This window comes from Salmo salar, chromosome 06 (genome assembly GCF_965601325.2).
Source record: "Salmo salar chromosome 06, fSalSal1, whole genome shotgun sequence".
In the NCBI taxonomy this organism is placed as follows: Eukaryota; Metazoa; Chordata; class Actinopteri; order Salmoniformes; family Salmonidae; genus Salmo; species Salmo salar.
The window spans coordinates 30228101-30255730 of NC_138296.1; the positions used below are offsets into that span (position 1 = coordinate 30228101).

General features: G+C 45.1%; 1 protein-coding gene across 1 annotated transcript in view; it reads right to left on the reverse strand.

Annotated features, from left to right (window-relative positions):
• Positions 1-13394: 13394 nt before the first annotated feature.
• LOC106606828 (phospholipid phosphatase 3-like) overlaps positions 13395-27630 on the reverse strand; it is a 34317-nt gene continuing 20081 nt past the window's right edge. The window contains exons 2-6 of the mRNA XM_082976449.1: positions 19529-19686; positions 18949-19235; positions 18432-18489; positions 16648-16824; positions 13395-15946 (exon numbers count right to left, since the gene is read on the reverse strand). Coding sequence (XP_082832575.1) covers positions 15845-15946; positions 16648-16824; positions 18432-18489; positions 18949-19235; positions 19529-19686 — 782 coding nt within the window. The 3' untranslated portion in view covers positions 13395-15844. The remainder of the gene's footprint in view (positions 15947-16647; positions 16825-18431; positions 18490-18948; positions 19236-19528; positions 19687-27630) is intronic.

Below are 27630 nucleotides of genomic sequence, written 5' to 3' on the forward strand. Positions count from 1 at the left end.
TCTCTCACTGTTCATATAAACCTACCGTTAAAATTATAGACTGATCATTTCTTTGTAAGTGGGCAAATGTACAAAATCAGCAGGGGATCAAATACTTTTTTCCCCCACTGTACGTTTTTTCTTTCACGGGGAATTTTAAACTTACAAGGTCACAAACAATGCTTTGAATGAAAAATAACAGTTCAAGATTTCAGATCTTGATACTGATAAAAAGGAAGTGGGAGTACAGGAGAGACATTTCACAACAACTAATATTCTGCTGGAACTGTACGTGCCCCACAATGAATGAGTCGCCGCCATTTTGAAGAATTCTGCAAACACATGGCGCAGTTTTTATTTTGCAATGCTATCGCTTTCCATAAATAATATGTAACTTCCTCAACATAATGGCAAATAGAAAATAGATAAACAAATGCTCATATTATCGAAAAAGCAATACGACTAGACTTAATGTTTGTCTACAGAACTCTGGCAGAGACGGCTTTAACCCAAAGCATGGCCTCTGGCTATTCAAACATCAGCAACACAGACTAAAATGCTAACACTATCTACTTACCTTGACTTGACAAGAGGATCAGCAAAAAAGTTAAAAGATATCCAACAGACATGGTAGTATTGCAAACAACTGTGTGCCTGCCGCCGTGAGGTGCAAACGCGGAAGAGATAGGTGTAACTCATAGTGAAAGTTATGATACATGGAAGAGTTAGAGTTAACAGTGACGTCTGACTCATTGGGGAAGTCTTGCATCACTATTATGCAAATCAGTTTCAGCTCTAGCACTGATATTAAAAACCTGCAAGTAATTGTGTAGTATAAACACTGGTCCTTCACAATTTCCATGGACCTGATTCCTACTAGTGGAGCAGTCTGATAATAGTGTCATGATTCAGTGCACTGTAGGTGGTTTCTGTAGGACCAGGACAAACTCAGAGAACCAGAGTTCAGAGTTGTACCTAGTTAAGTGACATGGCCAGTAAACACTCAGGGCTACATCATTCTGACCACTAGAAGGGGCTCTTGTTGAATAAATGAAACAGAAGCCTTCGTCTGATTCGAGTCATGTTGAACTTTACCTCAAGGTATATAACTGTTTGAATGATGCAATAGGTAAAATGATCACAAGTGGTGCATAACATGTTTATAAAGATGATGAACACTCCAGGTTGACTGTGACAATTGACCCTCAGTGAGGGGAGGGTGTGTGGCTATTGTGGATATTGAAAATAATATAATTATTGTGATCACTTGTGGTTTATTTCAGAGTGGGAAGACATGGGAAAACATCAATAACCTCATCATCCATTCATTCCATTACTGTCTATAGGGTGAACACACATCAGACATCCCACAAAGACAGACATACAGTGCTTTAGACTCAGTACTGTCTGTGTACATGATCACATCTGTGAGGGTCTACAGTAGCTACTGTAGAAACCAGGAGCATTAATGCGTGGCACATAGGTCACTGTGTGTGTGTGTACACGTGTGTGTGTGTGTGTGTGTGTGTGTGTGTGTGTGTGTGTGTGTGTGTGTGTGTGTGTGTGTGTGTGTGTGAGAGAGAGATAATGTGTTTGCGTGTGTGTGATAGCACAGGGCATCCTCCTGTTGTCTTTGGGAGCTGGTCCATGTGTGACAACCCTCCCATCAGATTGTGTCCGTGAGAGCAGGAGAGCAGGCGCTCAAAGGGCCCTCTGTCATCTGCCCCTTCACACTCACTCTCTCTTTCTCTCTCACACACACGCACACCAACAGATAAAGCAGGGGCTGCCAGAAGCAGCATGCTTAATTTACAGATTCACTGGTCCAGCGAGAAAACACAGACAGGAGTCTGTGCCACTCAATCTGGGCCGATCGCTTTCTCTCTCTTTCTGTCTCTTTCCCTTCCTCCCTCTGTCTCTCTCTCTCTCTCCCAAACTCCCTCTCTCTCTCTTGCCCTCACTCTATTTCAGGCATGTCCATACCAAAGGCCCATCCATAGAGTTGGAGGAAAATAAAAGCTAAGTAATGTTGAATTACACTCCAAGTGAACATGACATGTTCTCAGTTCCGAAACATACTAGAGACCTACTACCTGATTGAGTTGGCCTGAGTTACCAGAGGTGAAGGGACTGGGGGGAAGAGAGGGGGGAGAGAGGAAGGTGCTCCATACAATCATTTAATCAATTTTCCATAGATATCATATGACAGTAGGAGGTATTCACATCCTGCCCAGGCTGTGTTCCAGAAAGAGAGAGAGAGACAGAGAGAGAGACAGAGCCCCTCTGCTGGGTGACAGGCAGCATAAACAGAGAGAGAGAGAGAGAGAGAGAGGGACAGAGAGAGACAGACCGAGAAAGAGAGACAGAGAGAGAGAGACAGAGCCCCTCTGCTGGGGACAGGCAGCATAAACAGAGAGAGCGAGAGAGAGGGACAGACAGATGGAGATAGAGACAGAGCCCCTCTGCTGGGGGACAGGACCGGCATTATAAACAGAGAGCGGAGAGGAACATAGAGGAGAGTGAAGCAGGTCTGCCTATAAACACACATCAAGGAGCTGCTAGCTGCATGTCTCTCTCTCTCCAGGCCCAGGCTAACAACCAGCCTAGAACAGCCCTGGCTTTGGCTCTATGGGGCTCCACCCAGCTGAATGCTCCATTGCAATAAACATACTAATACAGGCCAGGTGAAGGGATGTCAATAAATATCTGTCGACCAAAACCACTCTGTTTCTCTTCCTCTATTTCATCCTGCCACCTCTCTCCCTCCCTCTTCCCTCCTACCATCAGGGTAGTGATGAGAGATACATAGTTTTCCTCCCCAGAGGGTCACAGGTTTCACTTCTGGAATTCAGAAGGATTTTGAATAATGGGGGTTGGTGGAGAGGAGTGGGAGGGATGGAGGGGTGTATGGGGGGTCTGTGTGGATAGTTCTGCTGCCCCACACCTTTCTGTGTTCATGATTAAGCTACACTACATTATACTTGGCTAACAGGTTAACCCTGTCCTCTTATCTTCCACAGTCTAACTAATATAAAGCCTTGTACCTCTATTCAGGTATCCCTAGGGAGAGATACTCTGACCACTTCCTGGTTGACTAAAGGTTCAATTAAAATAACACCAATCCCACCTGGGAGTGAGAGTTGACTAGTGCTGAGGCAGTATTGCCTTACCCTGCCTGAATACTTAGTGATAACAATAGCATTACCCTACACTGGGAGTAGGAGCCCTACTTGGCCAGTGTTTACATGGCTCAGAAGCACAGTTTTAAAATACACCGTGTGGAAAAACAACCACAATGAAAACACACAGCAGGCCTGGATGGGTTCCATTTCTGAAAACAATATCACGTTAACAGCCCAATAAGGTATTATGTACTTCCAGAGAGGCAGCTGTGAATGGACACAGCTTGAACCCCACTGACTGTCAGCCTCTAGGGCAGAGAGAGAGAGAGAGAAATGCTTACTTACTAGCACCTAACCAACATTGCAGTTAAAAAAAATATATACAAATAAGAATAAAAAATAAAAGTAACAAGTAATTAAAGAGCAGCAGTGAAATAACAATAGCGAGACTATATACAGGGGGGTACTGGTACAGAGTCAATGTGCGGGGGCACCGGTTAGTCAAGGTAATTAGTCAAGGTTAGTCAAGGTAATATGTACATGTAGCTAGAGTTATCGATAACAACAGAGAGTAGCAGCGATGTAAAAGAGGGGGGCAATGCAAATAGTCTGGGTAGCCATTTGATTCGATTTTCAGGAGTCTTATGGCTTGGGGGTAGAAGCTGTTTAGAAGCCTCTTGGACCTAGACTTGGCGCTCCGGTACCGCTTGCCATGCGGTAGCAGAGAGAACTGTCTATGACTAAGGTGGCTGAAGTCTTTGACCATTTTTAGCGCCTTCCTCTGACACCGCCTGGTATAGAGGTCCTGGATGGCAGGAAGTTTGGCCCCAGTGATGTACTGGGCCGTACGCACCACCCTCTGTAGTACCTTGCGGTCGGAGGCCGAGCAGTTGCCATACCAAGCAGTGATGCAACCAGTCAGGAGGCTCTCAATGGTGCAGCTGTAGAACCTTTTGAGGATCTGAGGACCCAAGCCAAATCATTTCAGTCTCCTGAGGGGGAATAGGTTTTGTCGTGCCCTCTTCACGACTGTCTGTTAGTTTGTTGGTGATGTGGACACCAAGGAACTTGAAGCTCTCAACCTGCTCCACTACAGACCCGTCGATGAGAATGGGGTGTGCTTGGTCCACTTTTTCCTGTAGTCCACAATCATCTCCTTCGTCTTGATCGTGTTGAGGGAGAGGTTGTCTCTGACTTCCTCCCTATAGGCTGTCTCGTTGTTGTCGGTGATCAGGCCTACCACTGTTGTGTCGTCGGCAAACTTAATGATGGTGTTGGAGTCGTGTTTGGCCATGCAGCCATGAGTGAACAGGGAGTACAGGAGGGGACTAAGCACGCACCTCTGAGGGTCCTCTGTGTTGAGGATCAGCGTGGCGGATGTGTTGTTACCTACCCTTACCACCTGGGAGCAGCCCGTTAGGAAGTCCAGGATCCAGTTGCAGAGGGAGGTGTTTAGTCCCAGGGTCCTTAGCTTAGTGATGAGCTTTGAGGGCACTATCGTGTTGAACGCTGAGCTGTAGTCAATGAACAGCATTCTCACATAGGTGTTCCTTTTGTCCAGGTGGGAAAGGGCAGTGTGGAGTGCAATAGAGATTACATAATCTGTGGATCTGTTAGGGTGGTATGCAAATTGGAGTGGGTCTAGGGTTTCTGGGATGATGGTGTTGATGTGAGCCATGACCAGCCTTTCAAGGCACTTCGTGGCTACAGGCGTGAGTGCTAAGGCTCGGTAGTCGTTTAGGCAGGTTACCTTAGTGTTCTTGGGCACAGGGACTATGGTGGTCTGCTTGAAACATGTTGGTATTACAGACTCGGACAGGGAGAAGTTGAAAATGTCAGTGAAGACACTTGCCAGTTGGTCAGCGCCTGACAGACAGAGAGACAGAGAGACAGAAAGACAGAAAGACAGAGAGACAGAAAGACAGAGACTGAAAGACAGATACAGAGAATGAGGAACATAACATCAAATCAAATCAAATCAAATGTATTTATATAGCCCTTCGTACATCAGCTGATACATAGGTCTGTAGATGTCACAGTCCCCAAAGTACCATCCTAGATCTGTGTGAAGACTGTGAACTCAGGCTAAGAAAATCCTAAAAGTGTTATAGGACTCCATTCAACTAAAACAGTCTTCAGCATAATCCCTATTCTCATGGTGTGGGATCAAAGATGAGCACCATCTCCAGAGGAAGGGCAGGCCGGCTGCAGACACACCACGGCCCTCTGATGTGCTTTGGTCCTAGGGTCGACCAGGGGTGGAATATCCAGGGATCTGTAGTGTGTGCGTGCCCGCGTTCGTTTGTCTGTGTGTGTCGGTGTGTGTGTGACCACGGCTAGGACATCTGAAAGGCCATCTCCACACAATGGAGTTCCTTTGTTGTAGAGCTCTAACCAGGTCTGTGTTATAGAGCTCTAACCAGGTCTGTGTTGTAGAGCTCTAACCAGGTCTGTGTGGTAGAACTCTAACCAGGTCTGTGTTGTAGAACTCTAACCAGGTCTGTGTTGTAGAGCTCTAACCAGGTCTGTGTTGTAGAGCTCTAACCAGGTCTGTGTTGTGGACCTCTAACCAGGTCTGTGTTGTGGAGCTCTAACCAGGTCTGTGTTGTAGAGCTCTAACCAGGTCTGTGCTGTGGAGCTCTAACCAGGTCTGTGTTGTAGAGCTCTAACCAGGTCTGTGCTGTGGAGCTCTAACCAGGTCTGTGCTGTAGAGCTCTAACCAGGTCTGTGTTGTAGAGCTCTAACCAGGTCTGTGCTGTGGAGATCTAACCAGGTCTGTGTTGTAGACCTCTAATCAGGTCTGTGCTTTGGAGCTCTAACCGGGTCTGTGTTGTAGACCTCTAACCAGGTCTGTGTTGTAGAGCTCTAACCAGGTCTGTGTTGTAGAGCTCTAACCAGGTCTGTGTTGTAGAGCTCTAACCAGGTCTGTGTTGTGGACCTCTAACCAGGTCTGTGTTGTGGAGCTCTAACCAGGTCTGTGTTGTAGAGCTCTAACCAGGTCTGTACTTTGGAGCTCTAACCAGGTCTGTGTTGTAGACCTCTAACCAGGTCTGTGTTGTAGAGCTCTAACCAGGTCTGTACTTTGGAGCTCTAACCGGGTCTGTGTTGTAGAGCTCTAACCGGGTCTGTGCATTGGAGCTCTAACCTTGTCTGTGTTGTGGAGCTCTAACCAGGTCTGTGCTGTGGAGATCTAACCAGGTCTGTGCTGTGGAGATCTAACCAGGTCTGTGTTGTGGAGCTCTAACCAGGTCTGTGCTGTGGAGCTCTAACCAGGTCTGTGTTGTAGAGCTCTAACCTTGTCTGTGCTGTGGCCAACAGTAATCACACTGTAATACACATAAACACGCTAAATGTACTTTCATACACACACCATGTAGTTAGTATGTAGCTTACATGTCTAGATTAATGTAAGACTCACAAAATAAAGTTCATTACATAGTCATAGAGAGTTATTTAAGGGTACTACGAGTAGCGGTGGCATGGGAATATGCTAACCCACAAATCCCCATACCTCATCCCCCCTTCCCATATCTCAGCCTCTTGTAGACCGAGCCAAACCCCCTCCTCGTCCAAAAACCACATCTCTCTCTCTCTCTCTCTCTCTCTGCAGCGATGAAGCAGAGCAACCTGAGCTCTCTGAGAAAGTCTTATAAAAGGGAGGGAATAAAACAATCACATCAAGCACATTGACCACCTCTCCCTCACACCCTGATCTGAGACATCTAAGACAACCTGTGTGTGTGTGTGTGTGTGTGTGTATGTGTGTGTGTGTGTGTGTGTGTGTGTGTGTGTGTGTGTGTGTGTGTGTGTGTGTGTGTGTGTGTGTGTGTGTGTGTGTGTGTGTGTGTGTGTGTGTGTGTGTGTGTGTGTTTGTGCATGCTTTCTGTGCCCAGGGGCCTATCCTCACGTGCATAGATTACAGGAACTGAATGTAGTATAGGCTACTCATGTCACCGTCATTTCCTGTACTATGTCACAGTGATGCACTGCTTACTCACGTACAGTTAGGTCACGTATTGCACAACCGTAGCAAGTCACTTGGACAGCCCCTATGAATCTGTTATCCAGAGAAGAATCTCCTGAGAGGGATCTCTGTCAAACAAACAAATCACTCTCTTTCTGAACTGCTGCCTTGTGGTAAACTTGTTAAACTCTCTCTTTTTGTGTTGTTTTCCCCCTCTCTCTTCTCCCCTTCTCTTTCTCTCTGTTCTCATCCTTCCTCTCCCATTCTCCTCCTCTATTGTCTCCCTTTTACACTCTCTCCCTCTCTCTCCACCTCTTCTTTCTCTCTCATCTCATCTACACTTCTCTCTCTCCCTTTCTCTCTGTTCTTATCTTTATTCTCCCCTCTCTCTATCATTCTCTTCTCCTCTCTTTTCTCCCTTTTACTCTCTCTCTACCACTCTCTTCTCCCTCTCGCTACCCCTCTTCTTCCTCTCCCTTCTCCTTTCTCCCTCTTCCCTTGTTGAGCCTTGTTGGCGTGGGCTCTAGTTCTGTTCCTTCGCTCAGTGAACCCAGGGTAAAGAGTGTCTTGTTACACCAGTACTGGCCCTTCTGATAAAGCCCAGTATTGTGAAGGATAATCCTCAGAAACAATCAGGATTTCACACAGACAGCACCGTGTGTATTTCTGCAGTCCCTAAACACAAATATTAACACACCAAGAACATTCACACACACACTCCCATACAGCCAAACATACGTAGTGTACAATCGCTCAAACACACAACACTCCAAGTCAGAGAGTGTATTATTACTGTGCACTGCACTCCTGTGGTGGAAGTAAATGTCAGGACAAAACTCAACATCAGGTTACAAACTCTCTCTACAGGTTGTTTTCCTTCCTTTGTATAATTGCCTTACCCTGGTGTGCACTGCTTCCTCTCTTTCCCCCATTAAAGCCAGCTAGCTACCTCACCACCGATGACTGACGGACACCAGAGATTGGGAAAGGGGAGCAGAAGTAACAGGAGTATAAATGACCTGGAATGGGAATGTCCTTCTTCTCTGTCACTTCCTTGTTTATGTATGGAAGGAACCCAGCTCTTAAGCTGTCCACATTTGGGTGAGCCATGCTGTTAAATAAACAAGGGCTTTGTTGGGATAAACCATTGTCTATCCTATATTGTCCCGTGGGATCAGTGAGGTGCTCAGGTACTCACCTGAATGGAGGGGGGACAGGTCAGCACATGTCACGGATGGAAGTTGGAACACTAGGCCAAGAGCGGGAGCGAGGGTGGCTGGTGGTGCTGTACAGACAGGCAGGCTCCTACTGGTGCCTGGAATGCTTCCATACGGCTGTCATCATTCCTCATCATTCCTCATCATTCCTCATCATTTCCGGTGATTGCGGAGGGCTCCAGAGGATTCCCATCCATCACTGGCCACCAAAGGGAAGAGGAACAGTAATTACAACTCAACACCCTCGGGTCACACTAATAACCATGGTAACAGCAGGCAGACGGATCGCTGTGAAACCGTGTCATTCTGTCATTGGGCCAATTACTACAATAGCTGTTAAAACTCCCCTCGTCCTATGACCGTTGGCCTAGTGTGCCTGTACACCTACTTTATAATAGGGTGTTATAAGCAGGCTGTACAGTTTGAGAGAAGTATAGAAACTAAGTGGTTGAGCGACATGTTTGCCACTGATCTAATAAGGACAGGGATAATATAAGTGGTTCATACGTGTGGATGTCACCCCATTTTAACACCGATTACTGTCTTTGTCTTGTATCTATGGCCAGAGGATCAGCACTCAGCATGACAACACCTTGTGATTTCAAAGCCAATCCTACATCTTGGCTTAACTCATTGCCAAGACACACACACACACACGCCACACACGCACACTCTCTCACATACACACGCACACACATACACACATTGGTCCCTGTGGCCTCAACCCCACTAGGTTGTCCAGTCCTCCTTGTTGTTTCAGCTGTGAACACGGGAGAGGAATTACTGGTACTACCACTGCACTGATACCACCTTCCTCCCCATCACTGACACCACACACATACTGTACACACGCGCACTCTCAAACACACCACACACACATTGTACTACAATTCTTTGTAATAGTTGACATACTGTATGACCCAAAAAAACATCTCACAGCACCACGCAACAACAGCAATACCGGTAAGCCACTATGTCAATGTCAACTACATAATTGTTTGCAGACCGCAACATTCTCTAAAATGGACTGGTTTAGTGTCAGCTCATCGCTGGCAGACTGCAGATGAATAAATGCAGAGAAATGGAGAACTGCAGAGCAGATACGTGTTATTCTACATGGCTCTTCAGCCTCTATAAACAGACCCTGGATGTGTCTCAAATGCACCCTATTCCCTACCTAGTGCACTACTTTTGGCCTGGGCCTTGGGGAATGGGGTGCCATTTGAGATACAGGCACTGAGTGTCATGTCATGATAACATGTCAGAGTGTGAGGGAGTGTGAGGCTCTGTGGACTGACCCTGACCCTGGGACCCAGATGGTTGGTTTGTCTCTCCTCCCTCGTCCCTGACACCTCACTATTCCTTACCATGCTTTCACTCTCCAGCCCTTGTTTTCACATTCCAATCTGTCCTTAACGACCCACAATGTCTGGCGTATAGTATATACACACAAGCATGCATGCACTTGAGTATGTAAACACAAACACACACCCACAAGCATGCAGACACATACACACACAAACACACACACACACACACACACACACACACACACACACACACACACACACACACACACACACACACACACACACACACACACACACACACACACACACACACACACACACACACACACACACACACACACACACACACACACACACCAGGCATGTAGTCTCTCATCCTTCAGACCGTACAGTATAAACATGTTGCTTGATATCTCTATCAACATGGTGTCTTGTCTCTGTCCTACAGATAACATTGTTTTTTAGCTCCATGTTTTGTCATAGTCCAACACATTCCTTAGGAACCTTTAGACCTTACCTGTTGGACTAATCTAGCTGTTTATGTTCATGTGCGTACTGAGGGGTCAAAGTGGCCCCGATAACCTTGACATAGATAGTGGTAGCACTTGATAGCATACCACCCTCAGGGTAATGTATCCGGCAACGTTCTGTTTCACACCGTCAGACACTGTAAAATAACATCCACACATTGAGCAGCCATATACATCCGACAGAATGACTTCCAGGTAGGTAAATAGGGGCCTGTGGTGTTATTCACCATCCTCAGTGTTAGGCTGTGTTTATTAGACATCCCAGGCCCCAAGGGCCACAACTGCTGCTACAGCCACAACTGCTGCCATGCAACAACATTTGAAATAGAGATGATTTACATTTCAAATACTGAAATGCTAGATAAAGGTTACAATCCTTCTTAAGTTTAAAGTCTTGGCAGCGAACAGGAAAGGCAATAATATAGTCCATCTTTCCTGCTGCATACTTTAGTATTGTTTGGACTGACACAGCAGCCATGTCCAAAAATCTGTTTTGAGAAGCTGCTAAATTGATTATTTTGAGATTGGATATTTTTTACCAGTCTGTCTCACGCACAAATGAAACATTCAACGGTGGGATCCAAATATGCAAAAAACCTGCAACTTCACTCATCAATATTCAACGATTACAAAAGCTCCCCCTCCACCCCGCCTTGGGTCCATCCTTGCCAAAACGGCTATCCTGGAGGCGGTGTGGCCGTGCCCAAATGCCCACGCTATGATACTATCCCCATCAGATATATCCTAGTTATACAGGTGTGGACTCTGAGGCACGTGGTCGTCCAGTGGGTTGAGTACGCAGGTGGGGTGTGTGATGCTACGTGTCTGAGACTACACACACACCATCTGCAGAGTTTCCACGTCACACTAATTGCCATCGCAGACCTGACGTACGTCCACCCGCAAGGCTCAAAAAGCTATTTCTGGCACCGTTTGGGGTGTTCTCTTCTCTTTCTGCATACCAAATGATCTGGCCTGGTCTAATCCCCTCGGTGCAGCATGATGAAGGCAGATTTATCTAGCACTGCGTTGCTGGAGCATAGAGAGAGACTAATGCCTTTCACAGGCCTGTATCAGGAGTCAGGACACAATGTGCCCGCTCTGCTCTGCTCTCAAGTCTCAGGTCTTAATTGCTGCAGCCAATGCATTCCCAAACTGTCATTACTGGGATAGATGGAGTATATGGAGGAATATGCAGTCTAATGGAGCTGAGCAGCAGCAGGTCTCAACTCAAGCATACTAAAGAGCCCATTAATCCCTTCTAATTCTATCAAGAATTGAGCTGCAGAGGGATAAGAACCCCACTAAGTTCCAATCCAGAGACTGTCTGTAATGCCATGGAGACCGACCCTGGGAGAAAAGATTATATGCAAAGAAGAAATAACTCCTCTTTCTCCACTGTACAACATTAAGCTGCTTGAAACTGTGCCTTATTATGAGTAGTATTTGGCGGACTATAGAAGTTTCTTGGTCATTACATTACCAGAAAGAAGACCTCAAAGGAAGCCTGGTGGGGGAGTTTTAAATGCCTGGGTGATGTTATCCCATCTGATAGTATGATAGGCAGACAGCAGGTATGATACAGGTGTCCTCTCCACCTCCACTAGACAGGTATGCAGGTGAGCTACGTGCCCGTCTGTCTGCCTGCCAGCCTGCCTGCAGTAACAACCCATCACAGGGTTCCCTACCGCCACACCATTGATTCTGATCGCCCGCCGTAACATCCGCCCATGGAACTATTCTGTTTTTAGACCTGTATTTTATCTGAAAAACAAATGTCTTATCAAATGAATTCCCCAGCCCTAAGTATGTGGAAGAGGGAGAAAGTGTGCTTTATTTTCTTTCAGAATGGAGCGTGGAGACGGTAATGTGTTTTACAGGCTGAGATTAGGGCTCAATCAGCCTCATCTAAATGACCACAGGCCGGCTGGGGCTACTGATGTATGTGTATACTAAACTACAGCCACAACTCACACAGTGGAGAGGGCTGGAACTAGTGAGACCTTTCAGATAGACAGGACACACACCTCAGTTAGTCTGGCCTCTCTGCTCTATGGACTGGAGGGAGAATCGGCCTCCTCTTGTCAATCCCATTCATTTGTTAGTCTTCCCTGTGGCTCAGTTGGTAGAGCATGGTGTTTGCAACACCTGCAGGGTGTGTGCAACGCCAGGGTTGTGGGTTCGATTCCCACGGGGGGCCAGTACAAAAAAACATTTAAAATGCATGAAATGGTATGAAATGTATCCGTTCACTACTGTAAGTCACTCTGGATAAGAGTGTCTGCTTAATGACTAAAATGTAAAAAATGTACAAAAATTTGAACAAGGTCAAAGGGTCACCAAGGAAGACATCCACGGAGCAATCAAGATGTCATGTTTGAGAGGCTGTGTTGTAAGCTTAGTAGAGCACCTACTCTTCTCTCCTGCTCACCCAAAAAGAAAACACACACACACAATGATGACCTAGATAAAAACAGATAGACAACAACATCTTCACAAGCGCAGGCATTTACAGTGCTAAGGAATTAAATGTGTCTCTTAGCAACAGTATTGACACAAAACAGGCCTGACAACCACCGTCACATTCCTTCCCAGCCCGAAGCCCCACACCCAAATCCCTCCTCCCTCTCTCCCCCGTCACCCCTTCCCCACTGCCAACTGCTCCATTACTCCTTCCCTTCATTACTGAACCCCAGCTTCTCCCTTCATCCCGTTCTCCTGCTGCATGCCAGCCCTCCCCTTTCCTCACCTCCATACACACCCATTACTGCAGCCTTCCCTTTCTCTCACTCTGATCTCAGCTGCCTTTTATTCTCCTCACTCAGCCAGGAAGTGGATTGGAAAAGAAAGAGAATAAATAAAAAGGCCTCCACCTCCCCAGCCCACTATCTAGCCAGGCATCGCCATGGCAGCATGATCCCCAAAAAGCCCAGCACGCTCTGCTGCACTCCAAAAGGATTGAAAGAGAGAGGGAGGGAGAAAGGAGAGAGGGGTGGTGGAGGGAGAAAGTAGGTGTGTTCTTTCCCAGTCAGAAACTAGAGGTGAAGTCACTTGTGACTTTAGAATTCAATATTTTTTGTTGCTCTCGGTTTCACCTCTAACTTCTCCTGAACTAAGCTTGAACTTAATTACTGGCCATGTGTGTGTGACAAACAACTGATTCTTTACTCTGTTGAGCATATAAACAGTCAGATGACAAACATTGTCTCTGTGTAGAAAGAAAAAAAGTGTGTGAGACATTTTAAAGAATATCAGTGGACAATAGGAGGTCAAAAGATTCAACATTCATTTTATTGGTTTGGTTTTTTGAGTACAGTGGTTATTTTCAGCCATTCTGGCATTCACAGAGAATACAAAAAACACAAAACTGGAAACAAGAAATAGCTTTCTGATAATAGCTCTGGCTCAGTCTAGTCGTTATGACAATAACAACAACTCTGTGTACCTGATCAACAACACAGACACATAACACATAAACGTGAAAAAAAACTGTCCAAAAATGGCACTAATAATACTTTTGAAATTCTGTGTGGTTTATAAAAGGACATATCTATTTACATTCAATTTGAATAATTATCATTTGGAAAAAAACTAAAACATATACCGTATGAGAGTGACATATTAAGAGAAATAAAACACTGATTATTCAAACTTGAGATAAAATATATATAATATCAATTATACTATCAGAGTAGGTTCCATTATGTAGTTCAAGTGCTATTAATAGGAATATACAGGGGACCTCTGCCATAGGCAACACGAGGCAGTCATTTTGGCTCCCCTGTGAGAGTGGCATAACTCAAGGTGCAGCTCAGAGGTCAGGGTAATAGGTCAAAGGTTACAGGGTTCAGTCATAGCTCCGCCTCTGAGACACAGTAATAAGTGGTTAGTAGAGAGTACAGACATGGAAAAGCGTGGGAGTGAAGGGGAGGGGACGTAACCTGGGCAAAGCAGAATTCCACCCTATCACTCCTGGGTAACTTAAGTTAAGATAAGATACTTGGTTTAATACAAAGTGTTCTCTTTTGTCTTTGTCCATGACATCCTCTACTAGTTGCTGTGTAGTTAGAGGGTGAAGGATGGAGAGGGTACTGGTAAAGAGGGCACACGAGGCCAGTGCTTGTTCCTTATTGGTTGCCAGGTTTTGTCACTCCATGCAGCGCTGTTGTTCCATGTAGAGGTCTGAAATAACAGTTCAGTTCTGACTGTCTCCTTTCACACAATGAGACATCAACAGAATTATAGTCAGGGGACGTCAACGAGACATCCACAGAATTATAGTCAGGGGACGTCAATGAGACATCCACAGAATTATAGTCAGGGGACGTCAACGAGACATCCACAGAATTATAGTCAGGGGACGTCAATGAGACAGCCACAGAATTATAGTCAGGGGACGTCAACGAGACATCCACAGAATTATAGTCAGGGGACGTCAATGAGACATCCACAGAATTATAGTCAGAGGACGTCAATGAGACATCCACAGAATTATAGTCAGGGGACGTCAATGAGACATCCACAGAATTATAGTCAGGGGACGTCAATGAGACATCCACAGAATTATAGTCAGGGGACGTCAATGAGACATCCACAGAATTATAGTCAGGGGACGTCAATGAGACATCCACAGAATTATAGTCAGGGGACGTCAATGAGACATCCACAGAATTATAGTCAGGGGACGTCAATGAGACATCCACAGAATTATAGTCAGGGGACGTCAATGAGACATCCACAGAATTATAGTCAGGGGACGTCAATGAGACATCCACAGAATTATAGTCCGGGGACGTCAATGAGACATCCACAGAATTATAGTCAGGGGACGTCAATGAGACATCCACAGAATTATAGTCAGGGGACGTCAATGAGACATCCACAGAATTATAGTCAGGGGACGTCAATGAGACATCCACAGAATTATAGTCAGGGGACGTCAATGAGACATCCACAGAATTATAGTCAGGGGACGTCAATGAGACATCCACAGAATTATAGTCAGGGGACGTCAATGAGACATCCACAGAATTATAGTCAGGGGACGTCAACGAGACATCCACAGAATTATAGTCAGGGGACGTCAAGCTGAAGAAGTGGAGTCCAGCTGATGATGTCATCATCCAGGCTGGTCAGAGGATGACCAACGAAGTGACGACCAATGAAGATAATTTAGAGACACTGACTGACCGTGTGTTTGTGAGAGCTAACCTAATGCACTGCCCACTAACCACCATCACATATAAAACATATTCTACTTAGAACAGGAAAAAATCATTATCATTAGCAGCTTCATCTACGACTCTCATTTGAAAAATAGAAACATTTGTCGTTTTTCATATACAAAAATATCTGTAAAATTACTATGCATATCTCCATGTGGACGGGTTGTACTCTACAGTGATTTGGTGTGTGTGTTTGTGTGTGTGTGTGTTAAATGGTAGTGGGTGTTAGTGAGAGAGAGAGAGAGGTGGCACTGCGTGTGCGTGCGTGTCTTGACGTATTCATCAGAGCATGTGTGTACTTGCTAGAACGCTCTTTACCTGCTCTACCTCTTATCTCATCCCCCTTCCCTTTCACACACCTTCTCTCCCTCCCTGTCCCTCCATGTGCTGCTCACCTCTGCTATCTGACTGTCTCTCTCTCCCTCTCTCTTTCTGTCTTTTCTCCCATCCCCCATCTGTCCAGGTAGGTGAGGAGGGGTGTGTTGGGGCAGGTGGTGCTAGCAGACGGTCTGTTGGCTGGACAGGGGACTCTCCAGAGACATGCTGGTGGGAGACAGGTCTGGACGGTTGTTCTTAAACATGGAGGAAATATAGAAGGCCTGGAGAGAGACACAGATATAACACTGTCCGTCAAACACAGATACATAGAGATGGAACACTGTCCGTCAAACACAGATACATGGAGATGGAACACTGTCCGTCAAACACAGATACATAGAGATGGAACACTGTCCGTCAAACACAGATACATGGAGATGGAACACTGTCCGTCAAACACAGATACATGGAGATGGAACACTGTCCGTCAAACACAGATACATGGAGATGGAACACTGTCCGTCAAACACAGATACATAGAGATGGAACACTGTCCGTCAAACACAGATACATAGAGATGGAACACTGTCCGTCAAACACAGATACATGGAGATGGAACACTGTCCGTCAAACACAGATACATGGAGATGGAACACTGTCTGTCAAACACAGATACATTAAGATGGAACACTATCCGTCAAACACACAAAGACAACTAAGAGAATCCGTCAAACATAAGACAGATATCCCAACCGCCAGAGAGACGGGTTATACTGCTCAGCCTGACCCAGATGAGATCCCACCATATAGGGACTGAATGAGACAAATAAAGACATGTGATGCCCTGTCATTGTTTAGGCAGGCATGGTTGACATTATTTCATCCTGTAAGCCTGACTGACATAGGAGATCATATATCAACACATTTGTTCCCAATCCCACAGCTCCATAGAGCCAGAGGGAGGGGAGAGACAGACACTTACCACCCAGTAGGCGGTGAGGCCTCCCTGGATGAAGCCGGTGATCACGTCGGTGGGGTGGTGGCGGTAGTCGGAGATGCGGCTCAGCCCGGTGTACACGGCTATCATCACCAGCAGGAACTGCAGCAGCGGGCGCAGCAGACGAGCCCCTCGCCATGACAACCGCGCCTGCAGGTAGAACTGGAGAAGGAGAGCAGCGTCACATGATCAGAGCCTTCAAATATGAGAAGTGTGTGTGTGTGTGTGTGTGTGCAGGCACTCTCATGCATTTTTGCATGCGTCTGTGTGTGTGCATAAACTGCAATGTAGTTCGTTCTTTCCACAGTGATCTGGTCACATGGTACATTAAACACAGTTAACACACACACGTCCAGAGAGTAAGGAAGAGGACCTGGCATTAGTCCATCCACACTGGGCTCAGCACCCTAATAAACCTGTCCTCCATCTCATCTTGCCCTCCAGGCCCCATCATTACTACAGTAGAGGAGGAGTGTCAGTCAGGGACCAGACAGAGACTGACAGGGGGGTCAGGGGTTAACTGTAGAGATGCATGGCGCTGTTTCGGAGGTATTCCTCCGGAGGGGAGGGAAGCTGGTTAGGGGGGTTGGCTCACTCTGACTGGAAGCAGGTGTCAGTCTTCTTGCCCTCCAACCCCAGCAGCTGGCCCAGGGCCCTGGCTGCATATCGCTGCAGGTCCCATGGATTCTAAAGGATACAGTCAGTCTGAAGTAGTAGTACTAGCTATACGCCAGGAAGCCACAGATGGGATGGAGGGAAGATAGAGGGAGAAGAGAGAGGGAGAAGAGGAGACAGAATGAAGAATGAGGCCCCCTGTTTTTCTCAGGCCACTCAACTGCTCTCAATGCCTCACTCTCTCTCCCTCTTTCTCTCTGTCCCTTTCTGATAAGTGGGGGTGAGGAGGGGAGGGGTGAGGAGGGGAGGACCTGAGAAATCTATGAACAATGTTTTTGAATGGTGAATCCTCTCCTTTTATCCCGATTGAAATTTAATGAGTTTCATATATATTTCCCATAAATAGTTTTGTGATTATTCCAGTCATATTCCGGACCATTGGAGACTTAATGAAGTGGAGGAATTCCATTTAGAATGTGAATGAATACATTATGGGAACAAATGCTTGAGCCATGATGGGCTTTTGTCTTCCTCTGTCATTTCTCACCCCACAATGTGTTCCTCACCAATGGTCCAGTAGAGAGAGAGAGAGAGAGAGAGAGAGAGAGAGAGAGGGAGGAGGGGAGTGGGGTTCTCTTGTTGAAAGAAGCCTGTCGATCTCTCAGCAGGCCCCCCCCCCCCCCCCCCAAACCCCAAACAAGGAGTGCTCTGTCTGCTCTCCATCTCTCCCTCTATTCAGGTTCCCTGTGGAAAACTTCCTCCCTCTCCCTTTTCATTTCAGGCAGGACGGCTTTTGAAAACTTGCTTTTCTCAGAGTTTGCATGTACAATGTGTATATCTGAGTGTGTTTGAATGTCTGAGTGTTTGTGAGTGTGTGTGTGAGTGTGCACTCCATCTCTACAGGGACAAAGCGTCCAATATTTTCTTTCATAATTACAGTGAAAGTTAAAACTGTCAAAGATCATTCTTTCCTTCCTTCAACTAATCTGTAGTAATCCCAGCTAAAGCAGGTGACTTCAAGTGTATAAACGTTACTTGGCAGGTGTGCTGTTCTTTGTCGCCACAGGCACGTGCAAGTGTGTGTGTGTGTGTGTGTGTGTGTGTGTGGTGTGTGTGTGTGTGTGTGTGTGTGTCCATTTGCCAGTGACACTTACCGCCAGGTAGAGCATGGTGTACATGGCAAAAGAGGAATGGCCAGAGAAAAAGGACTTCCTGAAAGATAAAGGGATAACAGGGATGTCAATCATTAACCCAGTTATCTAGTGTCAATATTGCTCCATCTCAATCTATGGTAACTAACATTCATACAAATAGTTTCTCACAAAGACAGACTTTCACTTTGACAAGACTAACGGCGTTTGGGTCTATTCTATCTCAATTTCAGTCTGTGCATGACTTTTCAGGATTGCATAACAATAGAAAAATCTCATATCCAATCCAACTGACAGGAACTGAGCTCGAATTGAGCCCAACTCTGATACACTGAAGCTTGATTCACATTACAGGACCAACCACAACTGCACTGTGCTAGTTCTGATATGTATTTTCACATTGTCCTTTCCAGCACGGTTCCAGCCACTATGGTGGGTGTGTAACCAGGCCAGCTCAGTTTGGCCAGGCCTGGCTTGGCCCTATAGTGTGAATAGGGAAGACGTCTCTCTCGGTACTGACCTGGCCTCCTCCACCATCTTGTGTTCGGGCTGCCTGCAGGTGACCTGGGCCACGTAGGAGCCGGGGACGCAGTTGAGCGAGGCGTATGTCACGTTGCACACCGACAGGAAGTTAGGTCGCAGGCGCCCCACGCTCAGCTTGGCCATGTTGGTCAATGATTGGCCCACGCAGCAGCCGAACAGGAAGCTGCCCAGCTCCTTATAGAGGCAGGACACGTAGTGGTTGCGCACGAAGGCGCGAGATTGCACCTCACGGAATCGAACCCGGTAACACTCGCCCAGCGCAATCTGGCCGGGGGAAGAAGAGGAGGAGCAAGAGTTAGAATCAGTCCTCTTCGTAAAAAAGCTGAGCTAGATTCAGGTAGAGAAACGACGCAACACTTTCACGGCGTATTGTAAAAGAGAAGGTTTTCTCAATGGCCTGACTAAATAAAGGGTCAATATTGAATGGCTCATAAATACATCTACTTCCAGGTGAACCTGTTGTCTACTAACAGTGAGTGTGTAAGAGGTGATAGTATGTCATGTGTATATACTCAGTAACATCCTACAGTGTGTAAGTGGTGTGTTGTGTGCCTCACCGTGAGGCCAGTGATGACGATGCCCCCAGCGATGAGCAGTGCGTCAGGGATGGCCTCTCTCTCCAGGTAGGGGTAGGTGATGCTCTGGTCCCCACAGAAGAAACCCCTCTGGTACGGAGTCACCGCCTTCAACTCACACGCAAAGAATGGGATGGAGGCTGGAGAGACAGAGAGAGAGAGGGGGGTTTAGACACAGTTATGAGGGAGATGAAGAAACAGAATAGGAAGAGGTAAAGAGAGGAAAAGATATGAGGAGTATGTGTGTGTGTGTGTGTGTGTGTGTGTGTGTGTGTGTGTGTATATGAGAAAAGAGTAAGAGTGACACATCGCACAGCGAGCCAAGACAAAGAGGTGTCATTGATCCTTGATCCTGTTTTATATGAGAAGGCTTTAGGAGACAGGATATACAGTGGGCTCCAAAATTACTGGCACCCCTGACTGGCAATGCACAAACAATGCTTAAACAAATATAAACAATATAATTATAGAGATAAACTCAAAATACCAACCTGTGAGAAATACTGTACTTTATTAATGTTTCAATGGAACCAACCAAAATTATTTATTGATTTAATTAAAAAGCAGTGTCCTCCAAATCAAGGTTTCACAATTAATGGCACCCTTAAAGATTATTGTGAATAACATTTACCAAAATTAAACCACAAATTAAATTCCACTTATTTAAGTTTATCTAAGTCTTAAGGAACTATATTGAGCCATTACATCATTTCCTGTTTCACTAGGGTATAAAAATGAGGTAACACACATGCAATATCCCACTGTCATCCAACACCACGAAGAAATCAAAAGAACTGGCAGTTGAAAAGAGACAGATGGTCGTAGACCTTCATTAATCTGGTATGGCTACAAGAAGATCCACAAACGATTGAATATACCACTGAGCACTGTCAGGGCAATTATTAAAAAATAAAAAGATATGGAACAGTTGAAAACCTCACGGGTAGAGGACGCAAATGCATTTTGCCCCCCAGGATAGGAAAGAGGATGGTGAGAGAAGCAACAGAATCCCCAAGAATCACTGTGAAAGAATTGCAGGCCTTGGTGGCGTCTTAGGGTCACCAGGTTTAAAAAATCTCCATCAGATGCCACCTCCACAACCACAGGCTCTTTGGAAGGAAGGGTTTCCAGAAGAAAGCCCTTTCTGACCCCAAGACACAGACACAAGCGCTTGGAGTTTGCCAAACGTCATTTAAATTACGACTGGAAGAAGGTGCTCTGGTCAGATGAGACCAAAATGGAACGTTTTGGTCAGATACAGCATCGGCATGTTTGACGTCGAAACAGATGCATACAAGGAAAGGCACCTCATACCCACGGTGAAATATGGAGGGGGGTCAGTGATGTTTTGGGGTCCAGGGGCACTGGTTAAGATTGATGGCATAATGAATTCCACCATGTATCAGGCAATTTTGGCTGACAATCTGGTTGCCTCTGCTAGAAGTCTGGGACTTGGCCATAGGTGGACTTTCCAACAAGACAATGACCTGAAACATACCTCAGATCCACACAGAAATGGTTCTGTGACAACAAAATCAATGTTCTGCCATGGCCATCTCAGTCTCCGGACCTCAATCCAATCGAAAACCTGTGGGCTGAGTTGAAGAGGGCAGTTGATAAGCGCAAACCCAAGAATGTGAAGGATCTTGAAAGGATCTGCATAGAGGAATGGTCCAAAATCCCTCCAAATGTGTTCCATAACCTTGTCATACATTACAGGAAAAGACTCCATGCTGTTATCCTTGCCAGAGGTGGTTGCACTAAGTACCAAATGAGGAGTGTCAATAATTATGAAACCTTGATTTTGGTTACATTTATTTTGCATTAAATAATTGTATGATTTTGGTTGGTTCCATTGAAACATTAATAAAGTACAGTATTTCTCACATGTTGGTATTTTGAGTTTATCTCTCTAATTATATTGATTATATTTTTTTAAGTATTGTTTGTGCATTGCCAGTCAGGGGTGCCAGTAATTATGGAGCCCACTGTTGGCCTGTGTGCAATCTGAGGAGGGGGCAGGTCTTAGGCCTGTTAGTCATCCACTGACTGGATTCAAGATCTCCAAAAGTATCTGGCATTCCTTACATACTGGAGCTCCACCAGAGAGGCTGGAGGAGGGGGAGACAAGAGAGAGAGACAGAGATGACAGTGCAGAATGAAGGATTATTCAGGAGGAAAGGAGAACAGAGGAGACAGAGAGTCTATTACACAGAAAATGACAAAGTGGTGAAAGCCAAAGGGTTTTACAGTAAACTAATAGCCAGGCTACAGTATAGACTACACCGTGACAGTAGAGACTTCCAATAGCGAGGGAATAGAGTAGTCTTTTGTGTCCAATAATAAGGGCATAGAAATAGTGTAGTGTGGCACAGAGACGCACAAGGAGCGTACAACATTAACCATTAACTACCACTGTATTGGCAGAATATTTATTAAATCAATGCAGTAACACATTACCTTCTTATTTTAAGGTTTGTTAATACTGTATCAAGTTAATTTCCTGGTTGGCTAACCAATTAAAAGTTTGTGTGTAAGGAAGGCGTAAAGGAGGGTGGTCAAGGTCTTGCTTTCTTAAGCAAACAAACCTCGCTGCAGCCTGCCCTGCCGCTGGTGAAAGTTCATTGGGTAAAGATTGTGCAACCTCGTTATGATACTGGCACCAGTCACACAGCAGGGAGCATGAAATCAAATTCAAGGCTAGATCTGAAATTAAATCTACACCACTATACTCACTCTGAACTTCCAAACTACCCTTGTAGTTCCTCTCTCTGCTCCCCACAGCCCCTCTAGCCCATCATGTAGTCCCCTATCCCATGCCCCCATAGCCCTCTCCCCCATGGAACAGGGAGAGCATGGGACTAATAATTAACCTCTCCCTCACTATAGAGCCTGGAACTGGAACGGGCCCAGGCAAACACTGCTGCAGCCAGGAAATCTCAGAGAGACTACGTGACAGGAGGATAGGACAACTCACAGGCCATTAGAGACTGTAGATCAACAGTAGCAGACGGGAATAGGACATGGCTCACTGACCTTCAGTGTGACTTTCTGTGGCTCTACAGAGTTCAACAGGTTTCAGTCTACCTGCACTATATAACCACGAATACTCTGCAGATATATCTCACCCACAGTACCAGTCAGTCAATCATAAATACTACAAAAACAGATCCATACAGCCACCCTTTCACCCCAAGACATACAGTTAAGAACCTACACACATATCAATGTACCTAAGGGCCAATACAATTTAGGAATGAAAAAACGAGGAAGTAGTGTAGCGTCATTGGCTTATAAGCAGGGTAAAGTTACTGTAGTATACAGCAAATGTCTGCTTGTGACCTTTGCTAATACTGGAAGTATGTGTTTGTCAGAGAGAAAGACCAAACACAGATAACGACATATCCTCTGGTTAAGAGAAGGCACGGGAGGGCCAGAAAGACAGAAGAGGAGAGGAGAGGAGAGGAGAGGAGAGGAGAGGAGAGGAGAGGAGAGGAGAGGAGAGGAGAGGAGAGGAGAGGAGAGGAGAGGAGAGGAGAGAAACACGTTGCAGGCAGATAGCAGAGGCTCTGACGACAGCAGAGAGAGAGAAGAGATAGACGCAGGGAGAGCGAGAAAAAAGCTAGACGGAGGGGAGAGAGCGAGAGAGATAGTGCAAACATCTCACCTGACCCTGATCTCTGCCTGATCTACTTCTCCTGCCAGAATCACATGCTCCTCATTTCAGACGCATTTAGACCACACACACACACACACACACACACACACACACACACACACACACACACACACACACACACACACACACACACACACACACACACACACACACACACACACACACGAGATACACACACGGCACGTACATAAACACAGCATGGCGTGCGACTCCAAGCTGCAGCCCTCTACAGAGCCTCTGACATCACGCAAGGGCCTAACTCCAGACCACCGTAGAAAAGCCAGATCTCTCCCAGAGAAGTGAGAGAGAGTGGCTGTCTTGAGTTGGTAAGGACCCAATACCATGACTCAGTACAAAGACAGAGATGAAGGTAAATATGTTGTATATGCATCAGGAGGCCTTACTTAGGTACTTAAAGGGGTAGACAAGGATTTTGGCAATGAGGCCCTTTATCTACTTTCCCAGAGACAGATGAACTTGTGGATATAGTTTATGTGTATCTGCATGCAGTTTGAAGAAAGTTGTTAAATGGCATTAGCAGCTTGTGAAACTACCTCTAAGTTCCTTCATACTGGACACAGATACATATATATAATATAATATAATAAAGACATGATTACTGAGGTCTAATCAGGTTAAATATTCTGGAGGAGGAGAATCGTCTAAGAAATGTGTTTACTGAATAGACTGTGGGTCACAGATGATATGGGTTGATGATATGGGTTGGCCTGGCTAGAAACCCTGATTTTGTTTACTTGGTGGTTCTGGGTAGAGGTTGAGCGATTGTGATTTTTCATCGCCGATACCGATTATTGGGGCCCAAAAACCCCGCTACCGATTAATCGGACGATTTTTTTCCCCCATGTATTTGTAATAATGACAATTACAACAATACTGAATGAACACTTATTTTAACTTAATATAATACATCAATACAATCAATTTAGCCTCAAATAAATAATGAAACATGTTCAATTTGGTTTAAATAATGCAAAAACAAAGTGTTGGAGAAGAAAGTAAAAGTGCAATATGTGCCATGTAAAAAAGCTAACGTTTAAGTTCCTTGCTCAGAACATGAGAACATATGAAAGCTGGTGGTTCCTTTTAACATGAGTCTTCAATATTCCCAGGTAAGAAGTTTTAGGTTGTAGTTATTATAGGAATTATAGGACTATTTCTCTCTATACCATTTGTATTTCATATACCTTTGACTATTGGATGTTCTTATAGGCACTTTAGTATTGCCAGTGTAACAGTATAGCTTCCGTCCCTCTCCTCGCCCCTACCTGGGCTCGAACCAGGAACACATCATCAACAGCCATCCTCGAAGCATCGTTACCCATCGCTCCATAAAAGCCGCGGCCATTGCAGAGCAAGGGGAACAACTACTCCAAGTCTCAGAGCGAGTGACATCACCGACTGAAACGCTATTAGCGCGCACCCCACTAACTAGCTAGCCATTTCACATCGGTTACACCAGCCAAATCTCAGGAGTTGATAGGCTTGAAGTCATAAACAGCACAATGCTTGAAGCATTGCGAAGAGCTGCTGGAAAACGCACAAAAGTGCTGTTTGAATGAATGCTTACGAGCATGCTGCTGCCTACCACCGTTCAGTCAGACTGCTCTATCAAATATCAAATCATAGACTTAATTATAACATAATAACACACAGAAATACGAGCTGTTGGTCATTAATATGGTCGAATCCGGAAAGTATCATTTAGAAAACAAAACGTTTATTCTTTCAGTGAAATACGGAACCGTTCCGTATTTTATCTAACGGGTGGCATCCCTAAGTCTAAATATTGCTGTTACATTGTACAACCTTCAATGTTATGTCATAATTATGTATAATTCTGGCAAATTAATTATGGTCTTTGCTAGGAATAAATGGACTTCACACAGTTCGCAATGAGCCAGGCGGCCTAAACTGCTGCATATACCTTGACTGCTTGCACGGAACGCAAGAGAAGTGACACAATTTCCCTAATTATAAGAAATTAATGTTAGCAGGCAATATTAACTAAATATGCAGGTTTAAAAATATATACTTGTGTATTGATTTTAAAGAAAGGCATTGATGTTTATGGTAAGGTTTGGTGCAACGACAGTGCTAAATCATCACCCGTTTGGCGAAGTAGGCTGTGATTCGATGCGAAATTAACAGGCACTGCATCGATTATATGCAACGCAGGACACGCAAGATAAACTAGTAATATCATCAACCATCTGTCCCCGAGCTGACAAGGTAAAAATCTGTCGTTCTGCCCCTGAACAAGGCAGTTAACCACCGTTCCTAGGTCGTCATTGAAAATAAGAATGTGTTCTTAACTGACTTGCCTAGTTAAATAAAGGTGTAAAAATATATATATATTTTTAAATCGGCCAAATCGGTGTCCAAAAATACCGATTTCCGATTGTTATGAAAACTTGAAATCGGCCCTAATTAAATCGGCCATTCCGATTAATCGGTCAACCTCTAGTTCTGGGTCATGAGAAAACTCCAAAAGTGTGAGGTACCCTAGATCATTCACAACACAAAAACATTTGGAACATGAACCCCCTGCTTTGGGTTAGTCCTGTAGAAATCAGCACGGAGCATCACTGTGGTATTCAGTTCCCCAGACATACCCCCTGGTGAACACCCTGTACACGCAGGATGAGGGTTGCTGGTCCCAAACCCATTTCAATCAGAATCTCTCTCTAACCTTAATCCTCTTAACAATCTAGGTGTGTATTTATGCCTGAGCTGGGAAATAGAGTGAAGAGACTCAAGAGTGAGATATGCCCTAAACCATGGCACTGCAAGTTAGTGCTAGAGGCGTCACTACAGACCGTGCTTTGATTCCAGGCTGTATCACAATTGGCCGTGATTGGGAGTCCCATAAGGCGGCGCACAATTGGCCCAGCGTCATCCAGGTTAGGGTTTGGCCGGGGTAGGCCATCATAAATAAGAATGTGTTCTTAACTGACTTGCCTAGTTAAATAAATAAATACAAATACTTGACAAAATACTCCAGTGGCCGCTCTAACAATGAAAAGACATTTCTTAAAAGATGGAAAAGAGTCGGAATGGGGGCAAGATCAGGTGGGACCATTCTAGCTGTAAATGTAAATGTAGCTAATGAGAGGCCAGATATGCATGTGAACATCAGGCACAACGGTTTCCACTAGCTACCACAGCCACAAAGTCAAAATGGTCTATGTCGTAAAAATTCATGAAAACAAAAATTGGATTTTTGGTTTTAATTTAAAGGGCCATTTCAAAAAGCCACCTGCTGCAGAAGACACATTTTGGGCCCAGTTATGTCTCTCACTTCACCGCTTCCTCTCTGCCTAAGCTCATCTTAACCCTGGCTGAAGAATGAACCCATCACACCTGTTAAGATCCAGAATTAACCAAATGACTGTGCCCAAACAGGGTGGTCTGATCCAATGGCCCATTGACCCACACTGTGACAGGAAGTCACCTTTGACCCAGATGTTAATATTAGTGTGCAGCAGCTGCCTTCTGTCAATGTGACAGTCTGGCAGGGCCAACCAACCCACCCATGGTACTTACACAGGCACGTACTGTACCACGCTCCTTAAAACCAAATCGTCTGGGTCAAGCAGGTCAAGGACTAGTGACCGGAGCTAATATATTTCAATACAGTCCACTTAAAGAGAAAGATGTGGTTTTCATTTTATTCGTTTAACACAGACTTCTCACAGAAGGGTCGGTCCATATGATTTCAGTCCCTTTCTGGCTGCTCCCCTTTTGATTTGAACCAAACCTTTCATACATGTTTGCCCATGTTGGAAGTGGTCAAAAGGGGACTTATTTGGACCTGAATGCCAAAACATTCAGGAGATGGAGGTTCTCAAAGTTGACCCATTTTTCATACCCCACACTACCATGAGACATTCATGTCTTCATCACTGAAAAATAGAAACAGTTGAGTTTGATATAATTTTAAAGCTCAAACTATTCTATGCTTTCTTGAAAACAAGTTTTTAATTTAAAAAACGGTAATTTTCTAAGCATTAACATTGATTATCAAAAATATAATAATCTCACAAATGTTGTAGCTTTGACCCTATTTTACATCTGATGTTTTTGTGTTGTGCCCATCATTGGTTGACAGCATACTCTTGAATACAGGCTGGGTGTCATTTCAATCACAGAAATATAATTCATAGAATGGACCTATCCCTTCAGACCCCTGCAATTTAGCTGGTACACTATTGACATTTAAACTGAATTGAAACTTAAATTACTACCAGAAAGAAGGCCGCCAGTCCACCCACCATTAAATGTCAACTTGAATTGGAATGTATATTCTATTATCTATATTTCTATGATTTCAATAGGTTTCCTATGGAAGATTGACAGTTTAATTTATAACAATGGACAATCCCAC